Below are 18,734 nucleotides of genomic sequence, written 5' to 3'. Positions count from 1 at the left end.
CAAACCTGTTATGCACATTGATTAAATGGCCTTAGACATTTCTCTGAGTAAGCAGCCACATTACTTAGCATAGGAAAATTAAACACTTAAAGAGCAAAACACAAGTTGGGCTGAGAGCATGGGCTGGGCTAGGGGTCTGCTCCGCATCGCGTGGAGAGCACTGTCCAAGGAGGTGAAGGAGCACGTGGGCACCGACCACTTCGGGAACAAGTACTACTATATCCCGGAGTACAAGAACTGGAGAGGACAAACAATACGAGAGAAAAGGATTATAGAAGTTGCAAATAAAAATGAAGTGGACTATGAAGGAGGGACCATCCCAACAGAATGGGAAGCTTGGATTAGAAAGACAAGAAAGACTCCACCAAAAAATGGAGACACCATGCATGAACGCCTCTGGAAAGAACATAGAGCCTGGGGTTAATATGCCAAGTAACCTTGACCATGGAGGGACTGGAGCTAAGGAAATACTAAAGAATGAAAACTATAGAGAAGAAATAAAAAGAAAAGACCAAGATTTTTATGAGAAAGAAAAACTGCTCGGCAAAGAGAGGAAGGAAGAGCTCTTGCCTCCACCTATGCAAACAGATGAAAGGCCATGCCTCTGCTCCACACTTGGGAAAGAAAGAGCCCTCGGTGGCACACACCAGCACTGGGAAGACCTTCCAGTCAGGATCCTGGATGCCACAAGGGGACAAGAGACACACCCAATGAATGCACTATGGAAAACTCACTCACTTCCATGGACATGACTATTTTAACCAATGAAAGCAGTAAAAAGTCCACTACTTTGTATTTCTGTTATACACTAACTGTACTCCATGCAGCTTAAGAGTTCACTTTTTGCATGGCCTAACTCCTTTTAGACTTGAATCCTACCCAAGACTTAGTCATCTTTATGTGTTATAAATTTGCTTACAATTACTTCCCTTCTTTGATTTCTAACCTTTGAGGTGTGTCCTGTACCTGTGAAGGCCTAACAGGACACATCTTAGTAGAACTAAGCAGCGGGCTCGCCCACAAGTGAATCAGAGTCTCAGAAGATTCCGAAGGACTAAACTGCGAACATAGACATATTATGTAAACATAAAATTTAGATAATAACAAAGAAACCATAGAGAGTTTCATGCAAAGATGCTCTTGAAAGAAATCAAATTAACAGGAGAAAATCAATCGTGAAAACCTGAAAGGACAGCAAGGAGAGAAATGGGATGGTAATTGGAGGTCATGAGAAAATTACACTGAAAAGAAAAAAAATGGGAGAGTTCTCAAAGCAAAAAGAAATTCCACTTATAATTGAGATTCAGTGGCTTGTATATCGAAGAAAAATATGGAGAAGTCATATACAAAATTTACTTTCGCCTGGAACTGGTGGCCCATGTCTATAATACTAACTACTCTAGAGTCTGAGATCCATGTGCTTGAGGTTTGTAGCCAGCCTAAAGAAGAAAAGTCCATAAGACTGCATGCCCAATTGCCCAGCAAAAAGCTGGGCTGGAGGTATGGCTCAAGTAGTAAAGAGCCTGCCAAGCAAGCGCAAGGCCCTGAATTCAAACCCTGATACTGGCAAAAAAAATAATAATACAAATATTTTGGAAGGTTTATATGTTTCCTAGATTTGGACAGTTAGGTTTTTATTATTTTAATATAGATTTTTTCAGTGTTTAGCCTACAAGTGGTCAACAAATGAATTAACCAATTTTTTATGGTCTAAGCAACGTTAGGAAATCCTTGGCTTCCTAATTCACACATTCATTAATTCTCCCACACCCCTTTTTTTTTTGGTGGTTGTGTGGCTTAAACACAGGGCCCAAGTACTGTCCCTGAGTTTTTTTTTTGCTCTCAGCTAGCACTCTACCACTTTGAGCCACAGCACTACTTCCAGTTTCCTGATTGTTAATTGGAGATAAGAGTCTCATGGCCTTTCCTGTTTGGGCTGGATCTGAACTGTAGTCCTCAGGTCTGAGCTCCCTGACTAGGATTACAGGCATGAACCAACAGTGCCTGGCTATATTGAAAGTTTTACTTAAGAGCAAGCAAAGTTGTAATCGTCTAAGAAATACACTACAAAAAATATAACTTTTAGAAAATATTTATAGTAAAGTAATCAAATGACAAAATCAGCCTAAAATACTGATTGACACTGTTCCAGCCCTCTTAATAGTAAACAAAACATTCTGACTTGCTATATCATTACAAAGCAATAGCATGTTTTATCATAGAGGCAAAACAAGAAGTAACCACTAGATAATATAAAAGGAAGTATCATTTGTAGTACAATTGGTTTATGATTTGAGTTTAAGATATTCTTAAAATCTTACCATGCCAGGAAAATTATGTATGTTTTGAGGTGCATTTCTATCAGCTTATTAACTGCATTCTATAGACATCGTTTGCAAATGTTTGTCATGTAGTCTGTTTTCAAATATCTTAGCATATGGCCAAATTTACATTAATTTTCATGTTCAGTTTTCATTTTAAAACTATCTGCTTCACATATGTAGCAGAAGAAAGCCTTAGCCAAGAACCTTTGGGGGAAAATGCTTTTTGCTCAAGTGGGATGGCAATACTGGCTCATTATTAGGAAAGAATGCATTGTCCAGGTGACTTTGAGGATATAAATTGATGATCCACCCATGCTTCTGGCGTGTAAACTAGCCTGTGTAGGTCACTGGGTACACTGTTAGATGATTTTTGAGCAGACTTAAATGTTCACATAACAATGATCACCTATAGTGTTGGCCTAATAAGATTTGTTCTTCTAAGCAACTTTTAATCATAGCCTCGAGAGCAGCTACATGAAGAGCAGAGTTCAAATTTTAACTTTTCTACTATTCTTTATTTTAAAAGTAGCTGTATTTTTGACATTTCAAAATTTATTACGAAACCATGGTTAAGCTATCTTTTTAAGAAAAGTCTTAAAATTTATTTAAAACTTGTTCATCTCAAAGTAAAATTGTTCTTGTTGAAATAACAAAAGAACATAATATATATCTAAGTGCACACTTAGAGATAATCCTTTGTAGCTTCCTATTATGGCTCTGTAATAAACACATATAGCATACTTTTGGTCTTATGATGGTTTTAATATTAGACAAACTTCTCAAGTGTAAAGAATGTTTCTGCTTCCTGGGGGCAATCTTATAACCCAGCTGTGTCTTAAATATTTGAAGTTAAGAAGCAACAAAAATGGAGGAAATAAAAAAACGAGCAAAACAAACATTTAGTTCTCAGAATGGAGGTATAAAAATATGAAACAGGTACTTTTACTTTTTTTGCCTTTTATTTTTCTAGTACAAAAGCATTGAAGAAAAAAACAGGCCAAATTATTTTTCTACAGGGTAACCAAGAAAATTGATAGATGCTTAAAATTTGTTGTCTCTAAAATATATACAGTAGGCCTAGCTCTAATTTAATATGCCATAGTCCTAAGGTGACTCAATAATAGAAATTCAAGTAAAAGATACAAAAAATGTATAATAACCTGTCCTGGGAAGAAAAAAATGCCTTAATTTAATTCAACATTTAAAAGGCTGAAAAGATATGAAAATACTGTTCAAGGAAATGGAAATATGGTTCAGGTGGCAAGGTGCCAACTATGAGTGGAAATAACCAAGGAAGACTATAAGAACATATGACCTTGAGGGCTGGGGTTGTGGCTTAGTGGTAGAGTGCTTGCCTTTCATGCATGAAGACCTGGGTGTCCTCAGCACCACATGAACAGAAAAAGCCGGAAGTGGTGCTGTGGCTCAAGTGGTAGAGTGCTAGCCTTGAGAGGAAGGGGGAGGGGGAGAGGGGGAAATGAGGGAGGAGGTAACAAGTAGAACAAGAAATGTACTCTGAAATGTACTTTCATATGAATCTGTAACCTCTCTGTATCACACTTTGACAAAAGAAAAAAAATGCCAGAGACAGTGCTCAGGCCCTGAGTCCAAGCCCCAGGACTGGCAAAACAAAACAAAACAAAAGAACATATGACCTTGAATCAAGCTCCACGACCAATACAAACACACGCACACAGACACACACACACACACACACACACACACACACACACACAGTTAAACAATGGAGTTCAAGGGCAGAGAAGACATGGATCTGGGAAGAACAGAACGAACACATCTGAAATTCTTATGATTCCTTAACATAAATGTCAATTTGGTTTGAAATCTAAATGCTTTAGGGCAATTTCAGATGTCAGTCAGTTAGATCAACCTCCCCTTCAAGTGCAGAGAAGAAAGGGCCTAGTAATGGATAATGCAGGAGAGATGATTGTAACCAGTAACACTTATCAAGTTCTCACTTGCACCTGCCAGACGCATTAATATTAGTACCTCTATGCCAGTATTATGAATTAGGAACTGTGATCTTTGTACTACCTAAGTGAGAAACCTGACTGCACTCAAGTTATATAACACCCCAGAACTCAACAAGAAACAGAGTCTCTTGGAAGCTGCCTACTGGAAACTATTCCTGAGGCATAAGTGAGGAATGAAGCAGACAGGTTGTGAATGTGATGTTTCTAGACACTTCAATCTGGAGACTTAGATGCAAATGGATCAACTCAATATGCCTTTATCATGAGAGGAGAATGGCACTTGGTAGGTGAAGGAAAAATAAAGCACTAGAATTAGCACCTTTCCTAAGAAAGTTTTGCTGAAACTAAGTTGATTACTCACCACCACTACTCCTTGAATTTTACTGTGCTCCATTTTGGTGATTGTACTTTATGATAGATTTTTATATGTATATCCCCACCACCACACCAAGTCTCAAGGACAGACTTTCTCAGAGATTTCCCTAAATTCAGTATCTAGCTCTAGTACAGGACTAGATATGCATGTGAATAGATGAGAAATGGAAAGAAAATAATGAATAAGTGTGTTTGGAAGAGAGAAAGTTTAATTTATTGACTTGGTTTAAAGAACAAAGACCATGTTTATGTTGAAGATGATTTGAGCACAGAAATATTTTATCCAATTTCTAGTCACAATTATTTGATCAACTATCCCCTTTCCATACAGTTTCTTTATATTGTTCAGCATTTTATACTAATGACTATATCTTTCTGTATTCTGCTCTAGATTGAGATTAGTAAAACCACTAGATGGTGCAGTATATCTATTTTGTAACTCAGGTGTGAGTGTATATGTGCACATACCTACTATAACTCTAGTAATTTTCTAAAACAAATTTGATGAACATAATTCACATGAAAAATCACACATCCTTTCATGTCTTTACAATATAATTTTAATTCTGTTTAAAGTATTAGCTGTGATATTATAAATACATCCCTCCCCGCATCTTTTTTATGTTATTTTGTGGTCCTGGGGGTTGAACTCAAGATCTTGTCACAAGTAACTATACCATTTGAGTCATGCCCTCAGACCTTTTTGCTTTCATTACTTTTCAAGTAAGTTCTCACTATTTGATCGCTCTGGCTGCGACCTCAGCAATCTGATTAAAACTTTCCAGATCTGAGCCTCCCGATTAGGATTATGTGTCTTTGCATGATTTACCAGGTCTGGCTCTTTGATTTGCACAGCAAATAAAATTATTGCTGCATTTCTTAGAATTGCCCATCATTAAAAGCACATAACTACATTCCTAGAAATGGTACACTGCTATCACTTTCACTGCTACAGCCCTGTGCTATTATTTTCCTGTCATAGTATAGTAGTCTTCCAATGAATTTCCCTTCTGCGCTTGCGCCCCAGATTCTCTCAACACATCTGACAGTGTTTCCAGCAAAATCACAAATCATTAGCCACTCTCTCTGTAAAAAGTTCCGCTCTATACTCCACAATAAGCTCTATCAATTTTTACATGACTGAACTGAGAAGAAAGCACACAATATGTGTTCTGTTCCATGTAAATGTCCCTTGTTACAATGTATAACAAAACTCATGGTTACTTCTCTGCCCTCATCTCCTGCTGTTCTCTTTACTCTTGATTTTTCTCTTTGAGCTGTAACCAGCTACTTCCTCATGGAACAGGAGAACCACTCTGCCCATAGAACTTTTGTTCTTACTCTTTACTCTGCCTTTTATATTACTCCCTACTATATGTATGTGAGCCTCTTCATTGTTAAAAATATCTCAGGTATACTTCTGTAATCTCAACTACTTAGATGGTTGAGATTTGGAGGATAACAGTTCAAGGCCAGACCAGGCAAAACATTAGGGAGACTCCCATCTCAGCAGACAGGATGTAGGTGGTGTCCACTTGCCATCTCAGCTACCCAGGAGGTAGAGGCTAGAAGATCATAGTCAGAGGCTGGCCCTGGGAATAATGTGAGATCTTATTTACAAAAATAATGAATAGCATACTAAAGGGCTATGGCATGAATCAAGTGGTAGAGCATGTATCTAGCCAGCTTGACATCCTAGATTCAAACCTGAGTACCTACAAATAGAAAATAATAATTTCAGGTCCTCAGTAGTTCCTATACTTCTCTTCTGGCATTCTTACTCCACAGTACCGATAACCTTCTAACAGGACAGACTTTACAGCTTTGTGTCTCTCTCACTCAGGTAGAATATAAACTTAATCATGGCAGTGTTTTTGGTTTGTTTTGTTTATGCTACGTTGCTGGTCCATGAAACTACAGCTGCTAGCAAGTAAACACTTAGAAAATAGATAGAAATTAAAGAATGAGTAAATGGATGTATCGAATCATTTGTAATTCTACAATTATTTACAAGGGGTTGTTCTTAGCAATTCAAAGGTGAACAAAAATCATTCTCTTTCCTCCCACATTTTTTTTTTTCACAGAGGTCTTAGGAATACAGAAATGACAATTGGTTGCTAGAAAGTTGACTAACACACACACACACACAAACCTAAACCCTCTCCCTCTGAGGGGAAAAGAAATACAACAAATGTTTCCTTAAAAGCATATGTCAATGGGGTTCCTATGGCTCACACCTGTAATCCTAGCTACTCACGTGGGAGGCTGAGATCTGAGGATAACAGTTCAAAGCCAGCACAGACAGGAAAGCCTGCAAGACTCTTATCTTCATTAAACTACCCAAAAAGCCAGAGGTGGAGCTGTGGCTCAAGTGGTAGAGCCATAGCCCTGACCAAAAAAGAAGCTCAGTGATGGTGGTCAGACTCCGAGTTCAAGCTCTAAGACAGGGACACACACACACACACACACACACACACACACACACACACACACACACATACACACACACACACAAACACACACACACATATATCATCTCAGAAGAAAGAGGAAAATACATGTAAAATACTAGAGAAAAACTAGAAAGGAGGCACATGAGCTGTTCTTAGAGGAGGCAGGAACTTGTTTTGAGAGCTAATGGTTTGGGGTTTAGTGCTTCACATAGGGCATTGTTTAAAGGACAGAAGAATATTTATTGGAGAGTATAACATATGGAGTTAAGTCTAAAATTTCACTGATGAGGTTAGGACCCTCAAAGGATCATATTTGTGATATGTTATTACTTTCCAAAGAGTGAACTCTAGGGAAAAAGTATTATTCAGCTCTAGAAAATGGGCAGAAATGTAGCAACTTATTGCCTCCATTTTGAGTAGAAAAATATTTTCTGGGATGATTTGAAACAGTAGAATTGTGTTAACCTTGGGCTGGAAGTTCAAATTTATTCTATTCATAGGAACTGAGTCTATCTACCATGAAGAGAAATCAACATAAAAGTTAATTCTAAGCTGCTGATTCTCCTGGCACACCAAGAACAATAAATGCAAAACCAACTTTCAGAAATTCTCTGTCTTTCCAGAATAACAAAATTATTCTCTCTGAAAAGGAAACCTCCTTTTTAAGTTTTTACATACAAGTACCATTAAATGCATTTAGAAATAATTTCCCAGAGTGAAGGTGGACTCAGCCAACAACAGTTAATTTCCATGAATTTAACACACTTAAAAGCAATCAGAAAGAACAGCACGGAGAAAAAAATAATGGAATTGAAAAGAAATCAAGAAAAATTCTAGAAATTCAAAACTTCTACAATAAAATGTAATTTGCATCTTAAGTAACTAATAACAGCTGAAAACAGACTTGGCAAATTGTAAAAAAAAATCTTTAAAGCAGATAAAAGATTCACCAGACACCGACAAGAAATAAACAGAAATTTGTGCATGTCTGTCCCATATTGTCTTTTGCTAGAATTCCTGTTAGGTAAAGTTTGTCCCTGCCATTCAGTCTGTTCATGCTTCCATGTCCATTTTAACTGCTGACTCACTAAAAACTGATTTCTCCTTGACCGGATTAAAGCCAAGTGACAAAGGAAGTGATTCCCTTGGCATTGGACAGAAAGAAATATTTCATCAAAAGGGAACTATGTGATAGTATAGCGATCAGCATGCCACACCATATAGACCTACGACATTGCAAATTTATTTGATTGACATCCTCATAGTTTCATACTGAAAATAAGTGTGCTTGGCTTACTAATGCATTGTCCCTCTCTTAATTTTTTTAATTTACTGTTGTTATTAAAGGTACAGAGGGTCACAGTTACCTAAGTCTGGTAAAGAACCTATTTCTTTTTCATTGTTGCTGTCTTACTCTAATGCTCCTGAACTTTCCTGTCATTTTCCACTAAATTCTTCTGGTTTTAAAGGAAAAAATTAGTGTAGGTACAACCACAGGAAGGTGATACAAGAACATCATCAATAATAGAAGCTACAGATACACATGGGACGTTGAAAGTAGTTACAACTGTGATATAACAATCGTTTCCATAACATGGAGTTCATTTCACTTAGCATCATCTTATGTGTTCATAAAGGTATAGCTATTGGGCGCTTGTGATTCTCTGCTGTGACTACACTATCTCTGTAATCTTAGCTGAGTATATTGGAAACCATGTATACTGGTGTTAGAACTAGGAAATTGAAAGGGAATACCAAAATTGAGAGACACAGGGTAAAAAAAGAAAAACAAAACAACTAAAAAAGCAATACTTGCAAAACTGTTTGGGCTAAGTGAAGTGAACACCTCATGGGGGAAAGGGAAAGGGGGAGGAGGGTGGGGGGTATGAGGGACAAGGTAACAAACAGTACAAGAAATGTATCCAATGCCTAACGTATGAAACTGTAACCTCTCTGTACATCAGTTTGATAATAAAAATTTGAAAAAAAATAAAGGAAAAAGTTAACTAGTAGCAACTACAGCAACAAAGAGTTTGGTCTTCCTATCTCCGTTCTGGGTCATCACGCTATCTGCACAGGCCCAGGCACTCTGAGACTGCAAGCAGTCATGTTTGAATATGTTTGTTGGATACAGTTTCCCCAGTTCAGTTTGGACCCAGTGGTGGAAATACATCCAAGTTCCAATGATGGGCTTAAACAAAGGTCCTTGTAATTGATGATCTTTAGGTTGACTGAATTGTCACTTCCACTGTTGGATTTAATTACTTTATTTTCTTCTTTAATGAATTTAAATATCAGAGACCAGGCTCTTGATAGGAACATATGCAAATGTGATCCCAACAACTTGATATTTCACCTATATTTCTAGGATCACACAACCATGACTGAACCCTTGGAAACCACTCATTTTGGTCACCATGAAGTGCAAATAATAAACACACTAGTAGAAGATGAGTGTCCCATCTACAAGGCCTTGTGACATCTGCACTTTGGCTTGGGTTAGCTAGTTGTGTGAAAATCATCCAGTGTTCTTTACTAAATGAAAATTTCTCATTGTAGAATGTTCTGGACTCCTCCCACAGAATTATGGCTTTTTGTGGAAAAAGAATAGCAGCTATTTCTTTATGGAAATCTTAAACTCCTACTATGCTTCCAGAAGTAAGCTGTTGAGTTAGTAGGCACCTCAATCGGTTGTCCCAAATGCCATTGACTGATGACTCAGGTAAGTCAAAGAGGACTATGTCCATAGGGCTGCTCTTCGGTTTACCTCATCACCAGAGATGTGGAATCAACTGGGACAATGGCTGTTCTACAGACAGAAATTAAGTCTTTTCTCATAGTGTTGTCCTATACTTCTCTTGCTAATCATTTTACTCACTTTGGGGTTGCTAAACCTTTCTCTTTGGCTTAATACTTGGCATAGCACAAATTGCATAGACTGAGTTTTGTCTATGTGATGATTGTGACTGCTGATAATAACTTGGTGTCATTTTGGTAGATGTTTATCCTAAGGGTTTACTCTCTGATGAGACTAAGAAATTAGCTTCTGCTCAAGCCTGAATACCATCGCTCCTTGATTTCATTTGGCTGATGGGGCTTTAAGAACTGGTATTGGCAGAGTTGATGTAAATATGGTCAGTTGGCCATATTCCATTGTGTAGCGTCCTGTTGACAGGTGCTTAATTAAATGCTGTTTGAGACACCCTAATGACTTTGTCAGTCTGTGTCAGAATAATAAGAATGGTCCAGTATTTGGTGAAATCACAAGACAATCTGTCAGTAATCAATGTAGCAAAGAAGTGAGGCGATGCAAGTGAATGTTACATAAAGTGACGACAAATATACAACAAAGCCTTTTCTACTGGGATAAATGTCTTTAAGACAGAGATAGAGTATTGATACTTGGTTAAAGCTTGGCATGTACTGTGCTCATTATCAATAATTTGAACTTCTTATCTCATGATAACTTTTCTACAATGCAACATACTGCATGTATGGATACTATCTGGCCATAGTCTCATTGATCGGTGGGAACTGAGGTTCAGAAAGCTTTTGGAAAAGTGATATTCTGGATATCACTATTACTATGAGTGGTGAACTGTCTTGCTTTGTCTCTGACCCAGAAGTCTCATGTCTTTTATCAGACCATCTGGGTTGATTAACTTGCTATCATGAATGTGTGTAGGTAAAAATCTCATAGCATTTGTAGTTCTTGACACAAAACTAAAACTAATGAGCCGGCAACTTTATTGGACAGTTCTCATAAAGAAAAAGCACAATGGCCAATGAATAGGTGAAAAAGGTTGAACATCCTTATCCATTAGGGAAATGTCAGTCAAAAAAATCATTAGAATTCCATCTTATCCCCAGTCAGAGTAACTATCATCAAGAAAACAAAGAGATACAAATGTTGGTGAGGGCCCAGGGGGAAATGGAACTTTTATACATGGTGGTGGAAATGGACATTAAGTGTAGCCACCATGCAGACCAGTATGGAGGTTCCACAAGAGTTAAGCAAGGACACTCATATGATCTGTACCAATACTGGCTATGTCCAGAAGGAACCCAAACCGGTAACCAATAGACTTGTCTGTGTATCCATACCTGCTGTGGCCTTTTTCATAATAGACAAGTCAGAGAACCAGCTCAGATACTCATCAACAGATGACCAAAAAACATGTGGCTTATACACCCAGTAAAGTTTTCTTAAGCCCTCAAGAACACCCAGGTAATGTCATTTACAATTAAATGAATGGAATGGCTGATCACTGTGCTAGGTAAAATAAGCCAGAATCAGAAGACAACCATGGCATGTTTTCTTTTGTATTCAGAAGCTCTATTAAAAACAAAACATTACAAAATATCAAAAAAAGGAGCATTACTTGTGACACAAGGAGAGTTCAGTGCAAAAGAGATGACAATTTGAGTGTGATTATTAAGATGTCAAAAACACATTGTTTTATACATTGTTTCAAAATTACACTGTAATGAAATTCTATCCATGAGGATAGAATGACTCAAAATGATAAAGTTTGTATCATTTATTATGGACTAAAATTTAAACAGAAATTATCATTGCAAATGGAAGCACCCATTTATAATTATTATAATTTATAGTTTTATAAATTATAAAATTATTCTAAGTGGATTTTGAAGTCTAATCGAGATGGCTACAAAAATGCATGGTATTTTGTTTATCTTTCCTTCCTAGTCCTTTTTCTCTCCTTTAGCAGATGTTATGTAAGTTATCCCAAAGAGAAATAATTATTCAGGCTATAACAATTTGTAAAACTTTACAGGAACATCTTTTTGAAACTATTAATTATTTTTCTTGTTTGTTGAATACACTCTTTTACCAACAGGTTAATATTTTATGTATGTGGAAGGTAAGGTAATTATATCATCTTAGATTTAGTTTAATGTGTATGCCATTGAGCTGTGACAAGTTATATACTATATGTACAAGTTATATAATATTAGCTTTTGAGACTACCAATATGTCTGCTATCTTTTCTCAAAATTAAAGTGAGGAGTGGATGAGAAGATTCAATATTTGTTACAGATGACTGTGAGGTGGACAAAGAAATAGTCTTCTAATCCACTCCCTTGATATGCTAATCTTAACATATTGATATTTTTTCAGCAATGATAGGAAGATGTGTATGGAAAGCTAATTCTCCACATGTGTACTTTATGTATTGAATACCAATTGATACTTGTCAGCCCAGGCTACTGTAACAGAATTCAGGAAACGACAGAAAGTTATTTTCTCACTGTTGTGAACTAGGAGTTATAGGTAGTGTTTTTAGTGGAGTCCCTTTTCCTGGCTTATTGAAGAGTTACCTTCTCTCTGTGCACATATATTCCTGATGTTGTTGCTTTCATATGGCTCTTGCCTTGGTTGATTAGCCCCTACCATTTTGAGTTTACTTTACCTTAATTATCTCCCTGCACTGGGGGTGGGGGTGGGGGAGGCTTTCACATATACACTTTAGGAGAAACTCAGTTAATAATGGTGAGTTGTATTTCATAGGGAAGTGATACATTGTAAATAAGAATTGTAATGTGCAAATATATTATGCAATGTGCCAGGAGGCAATCAGTGATAAGTAACAAAAAGTAAGAACAAGAAAGATAGGGAGTGCCAGCATTGGCTTTGGGTGAGGGGCACTTTTAAATAGACTGAACTCTCTTGAGTATTGGTGTGGGGGCAGCCAACCCTCATAGGATGTGAAAGAATTCACAGTACAGACATCTGTCTTTCTTGAATCTGGTTCAGTGAAGAACAGTGGATTATTATTGAGAAGCTACAGAATACATGGCTTAGAGACAGATGATCTTGGCTTAGGTTCTACCTTTGGTCAGGTCTGCCTTTGCATTGAGTTGTATAACCAGAAGTATCATTTAGTGACTGACAGAAAACTGTGGTCTTTGGAGGTGATTGCTCCCATTATAGATGAGAATTGAGAAAGCAATTGCTTCAGTGCTGCATTTGAACTCTGGGAACTATTGTTCAGTTGTCAAACTTGTCATGTGTGGATAGTCCTTTCCCCATTTCCAAAGACTTTTCCTTGGTCCTTTGGTTGCATGACTCCATCAATAGACTAGCATTTGCTCTGGTGGAGAAGATCACTAGTAACCACATTAATTAAATTGATAAATATATCACGCAACCACTTTCCAAATGGCTATTTAGTTGCGGCTGAGATTACTTTCAGTGGTGAGTAAAGCAAAAATTTTTGATGAAATACAGCAGCCCTGCACTAATGTGAAATATCAAAGAAGTCTTTCAGGAACATGCTTAACCTTATACTTTGTTCAGCAGCTAAGCAAATAATTCTGTCAACTCTCCATTATCCATGTTAACAGAAAATGAAAGCAGTGATGATAATGTATGCATACTGTCCACAGAAAGGGAGGTTGTGGCAATTGGAAAATGGAAGAAGTAATTCTCAATGTGAGCAGCAAGGGAAGTCAAGAAGACCTTCCCGAAGGTCAGGCAAATTTAACCTGGTCTCAGTCAGAGCCAGCAATGAAGCGAAGTGAACTCTAGGCAATTTATCAGCATTCATTTTAACTATGAAGTGGTTAAATGAAGGTTCCCTTTAACCTATGTTTTAGAAAAAAAAAGTAATGGCTAGAAGACAATCCCTTATATATATATATATATATATATATATATATATATATTCAATAAACACACTGCCTCCTGTGCCTTAGACCCTGGGTTGAGTTTTGGGGAGATGGCAATCAATAATCCAGTCTCCATCCCCCCACCCTTTCTTCAGAGGATTACAGTATGATTTGCAAAGCAACACAGCCCAGTATGAAAAGTCCCACACAGAGCCTCTGCAGCATGCTCAAAGCAGAGGGTAAACATGGCAGGTTGCATAGTTATGCTATCACAATGTCACTCAATAAGCAGTAATGAAGCCATTTCTTTGTGTGAAACATGCTTTCCTGCTAAGCTCTTGGATGAACCAAATATATTCTGAGCTTTAACACTTCCAACTCTGGTATAAATGGATACAAGCATGGTCATTAGAGGTGTCAGGAGGAACTATCCAAGAGCCACAAGAGTCTGTTCTGTTGGTTTTAGGGAATGATGGAATGAGTGTGGTACTCAGTGTTGGGGAGCACAAGGGGTAGATATATGGCAGGTGAAATGAGAGGACTGAAACACTAAGGTGAGGGAACTGGGGGAAGGTTAATTTGGAGACTGACAGCCTTCGGCTGTGTTCTAAAGTGTGTGAGGAAGTGGATGACGGAGTATGATAGAGACAGACAGAATACAAGCCAGGTTATGTGTTCTGGGAAGAAATTTGGGCTTATTCCATGTATAGTGGGCTATTTTTGAGGGACAAATTAGAGTAAATATTCAAAGACTAAAGTGATGATGTAGTATGTGAAAACTGAGATTCATACGTATGTGCAAGTACAGCGGCTTAGATTCAGGGTCTCATATGCCTGCTCAGATTTTTTTGCTCACAGCTGGTGTCTCTGCCACTTGAACTATGCTTCTAGTCAAGCTTGAGTCTAATCCTCAGACCTCAGCCTCTTGAGTAGCTAGGCTGATAGGCATGAACCAGGATATGAAGCAAAACATTAAGATTTTGGGGTCATTCCCTGACTTTAATTTGGATACAGCATTGAAGTGAGCAAATATTGGGAGCAGTGGGGACCAGTTCAGGGGTTTCAGCTTAGATTTGGCAGGGGAAAAATGAAGATCTGTGTCATGACTGAGTAAGTGAAGAAAAAGAAAAATAGGAGAGGAGAAATAATTTGTAAGACGTTAATTGAGTCACAAGGGGGCTTCGGGGAAGGCCCAGGCAGGCCTTTATGTCTTTCAGTCAAAGCAATCTAGCCACGTTTTTCCAGAATGTGGGGAGTAATTCAGTGTAAGTGAGGGCCTAACAAACCCATAGACTTTCTATGTATAGTGCAAAGCTCTTCATTCCAGTAGCAGTTCTTTAATGGGCCTCAAATCTCTTGAGTGTCAGTATCTTTTTTCACAATGATTTTAGTCTGTGTTGGCACAGTTTTGTAGCGCTTGAGAAAGTAAAACATGTCAGTCCCAATTAACCTGACGTATAAAAAGTGAAGAACTATGTAAACTTTTGGATTTTTAAAAAGAGTTTCCTATAACACTACACAAATTTATTATTTCTAATTTTTTAATTTAATTTGTTTTTACCAGTATCAAAGTCTGTATCCAGGAGGGCAAGCTGGCTGGTCTTGCTTTCTCATTTGGTGCTCTGCCACTTGAACCACATCTCCAGCCCAGATTTTAGCTGGTTATCTTGGAGATGGAATCTTTTGGACTTTTCTGCCCCAGCTGGCTTTGAACTGCTGTTCTTCATATCTCAGCCTCCAGAATAACTAGAATTAGAGAAGTGAGCCACCAGTACAGAGCTGATTTCTTTCTTTCTTTTTTTTTCTTCTTCTGTTTATTAGCAGTACCAGGAAATAAGCCAAGAAGACCTCATGCGTTCTAGGCAAGTACTATACCAATTGAGTCATGCCTCTGGCAAATTTAAATCATGTTACATTAACAATGATACAATCTTTGCAGATTTTATGTTGTCTTTCCAAAGAAAATTAGTATTGGTGTCATGGGAGCATGAGCTAAGGTAACAGTTTTATGTCGAATAAGAAATATAACTGGTCTTTCCATCAGCTTCATTTAACTAATTTCACTACTTACTATTAGTGGCTTTGGGGATCATTAATTCATCTTAAAACATAAGAGTATCTTTTATTTTTATAGAGATGGAGCAAATTTATATGGACTTCCTTTCAGAGCAAGTTTTATGATAGTGGTTCATTGATAATGCTCAGTTGACAAAGTAATCGCTACTTCAGGCCCCTTTTGGTCTGAAGAGTTTTGTTCTAAATCTGTGTTTCAATGCATAACCGAAGCAAGGGGAATCTTTAATGGTACTTGCTTTGAGATTAGAATGTGATTACTTTAAAACACCATGGGTAAGTTTATTGCCTAAAACTATTTTTAAACTGTCATTCTTTTCCTTTTCTTTTCTTTTTAATGGTTGCTCTAACTGCATGCTGTTGGGAAGAAAAGCTGGCAAAGAATTCACTTTGATTTCGGATCTGTAGAGAATTGGAGGGGAAAAAAATAGGATTACTTTTTGACCTAATGATCACTCCGCCTCTGCTTAGTTGCACAATGGACAGTTTAAGGTTATCAAAACTGAAGGTTGAGAAGGTGTATGATTTTGGAAAGAACTGGCAGCTACTGTGGTTGTGAGGGTAACACACACATATATATTTCAAATCATTTTTGCTCTTTGAGTATGTTTAAGATGACAATGGATGGTTTCTAACGGTGTGGTCTAAAATTTTTATGATCTGTGACAGTCCAGTTTTCTGAGAGTCTTGTTAGTTTCCAGCTGTTGGCCCTAGAAATAGATCGAGGTGGAGCTCTTACCTGGCCATACATACTCTGGTAGGCTTCTGCAATCATGACTCTTTGTCCATTGCTACGTTTTGTTAGAATGTCAATCAGCACATCTTTATCACATTCTGGAAAGAATAATAGTTGAAGATTATTAAAACTACTTCAATGAGCTGGCTGTGGTGGTGTTCATTTGTAATCCTAGCTACTAAGGTGACAGGGGCAAAGGATTGTGAGTATGGGGTCCAGCTTGGGCAAAGCTAGGGAAACCTTGCCTCAAAAATAAAATAAACAAAAGGGGTAGACTGTAGTTCAAGAGATAAAGCAGTTGTCTGATCTCTCTCTCTCACCCTCTCTCTCTCTCTTTTTCCACCACCCCTCACACCCATACAAATGATATAATTAGGAAGAACCCATTATTTAAGCATCAATACCAATATGAAAGCATTACCCCTGATGTCAATTTAAGGCAATTTGAACTCAAATTCAAAGTCACATAGAAATGTTTAATAAAGCTTATGTTCTTCTTAGCTTTCATGTTAGTACAATTACAATAGATTGCCTTTATTCTGATAGGAAGATCTGGTTCAAAAAAGAAACAGGAAAGTAAGGAAACTTTTCTTCCACCACACATGCTATCCCACCCCCAACAGAGGGAGGGACTTTCTTGACTTCTAAGCTGATAAATATGTAGATTAGGACCACATCTTTCTCAGTGTTCTGTTAGAGAGGTGTTGCCCACATGACCATGCATTATAAAACCATGGCTGCTCTTGTCAGAACCTATGGAAGAAGGAGGGTTCACAGAGGAGGACATCCTGAAAGCACATGGCCACTGCACATTTCTGAGGCGTGAACCCCTCATTCTTTGTAGGTAACACAACCTCTCTAACCCATAATGTAGGCCCTGCTTCAGGGTCATGCATCCTCCATCTCCTCACATATCATATTATATTGTATATCATATCCTATATCATATTGTGTCATATCAAAAGGGACTCGTGTGCTTTAAGGCACAACTGGTTTGAATACATTTAACTGCATGTAGAATCATGATAGGGTGGTTGTGATAGCCTTACCTTAACTTCCAATGGTGATACATAGGGTAGGGACCCACCTATCTCTGAAGAACTGAGGCTGGAGTTAAGCACTGCTAAAACACTGTTAAATACTATTAAAGCAGTGTTAATGTTAGTGATAACATTTTATTATATGCACTCCTTTTTGATGTTTATTTTACCTTTAATAAGGTAAAATGTTGGGGTCAGTGCAACTTGAGTCCCTAATTGATAGCTGTTGGACTCTTTGCTAGGGTCTGGTTGCCTTGAGTGCTGGACCACTGGGCTGTCCTCAGGTTGGAACTAGACACTTGGAACCCAAGTACAACTCTGCCCCTTGGAGTCACTGCCCCAGCAAACAACTTGCAGCTTTCACGGTCATAAGCTTTAATAAATTCTAGAAGACCTTGAAAGCACTTTCACCTAGGCAAGATGGAGGAAGCTTTTCCCCTGGTGGCTCAGCAAACAGAACAACTGGTACAAACACAGTGTTTTGTTTACATAAGTAATGGCCATGTCTGTCGATGTGAGAGACTGCCATGATTGGTGTCAACATAGTCCTTCATTTCCCTGATGGATTTGTCTTTATTGGTGCAGGTACCCTTGTCTTACCCCTTTCTTGGTATACAAGCAGGTTGTTTAGTTTGTGAGTCAGGAAAATGACAACTCTCCTGTTCTAGCTCTGGTATGGCCACATTAGGTCCTATAATAGATTCTCTAGAGTGGTCTTTTCTTGATTACTTTTGATTTTTAGAATTTATCAAGCAGCTGAGCCACTACAGTGAAGAAAAGAGGCAATGGTGGAGGCAGCAGCAATGGGGGAGATGGACTTCAAAACCACCTTTATTGAACCATCAGAACCACTACTGACAGTTGTGGCATCTGTGCCCATGGCAATGGTAGCAGCATTGGACCAACAGCCCACTCAGTGGAGCCAGCAATGTTAGAAGGAATGATGGAGCCAAAGAAGGCCAATCAGAGCCTGAGAACTGGCCTTGAAGGAGATCAGAACGTTGGATTTGGCTATTTGACTAAAGAAATAACATTAAATTGTCTCCAGAAAATCAACTGTCATTAATCCTCATTGAAATAATACTTAACAGACAACAACAGAATTT

General features: G+C 38.0%; 1 protein-coding gene and 1 pseudogene across 1 annotated transcript in view; one reads left to right on the top strand and one right to left on the bottom strand.

Annotated features, from left to right (window-relative positions):
* Anxa10 (annexin A10) overlaps positions 1-18,734 on the bottom strand; it is a 52,523-nt gene that overhangs the window by 13,453 nt on the left and 20,336 nt on the right. The window contains exon 3 of the mRNA XM_048330573.1: positions 16,592-16,686. Coding sequence (XP_048186530.1) covers positions 16,592-16,686 — 95 coding nt within the window. The remainder of the gene's footprint in view (positions 1-16,591; positions 16,687-18,734) is intronic.
* LOC125339431 lies at positions 109-714 on the top strand (annotated as a pseudogene).

This window comes from Perognathus longimembris, chromosome 21 (genome assembly GCF_023159225.1).
Source record: "Perognathus longimembris pacificus isolate PPM17 chromosome 21, ASM2315922v1, whole genome shotgun sequence".
Classification (NCBI taxonomy): domain Eukaryota; kingdom Metazoa; phylum Chordata; class Mammalia; order Rodentia; family Heteromyidae; genus Perognathus; species Perognathus longimembris.
This window is presented reverse-complemented; position numbering and strand designations above follow the sequence as displayed.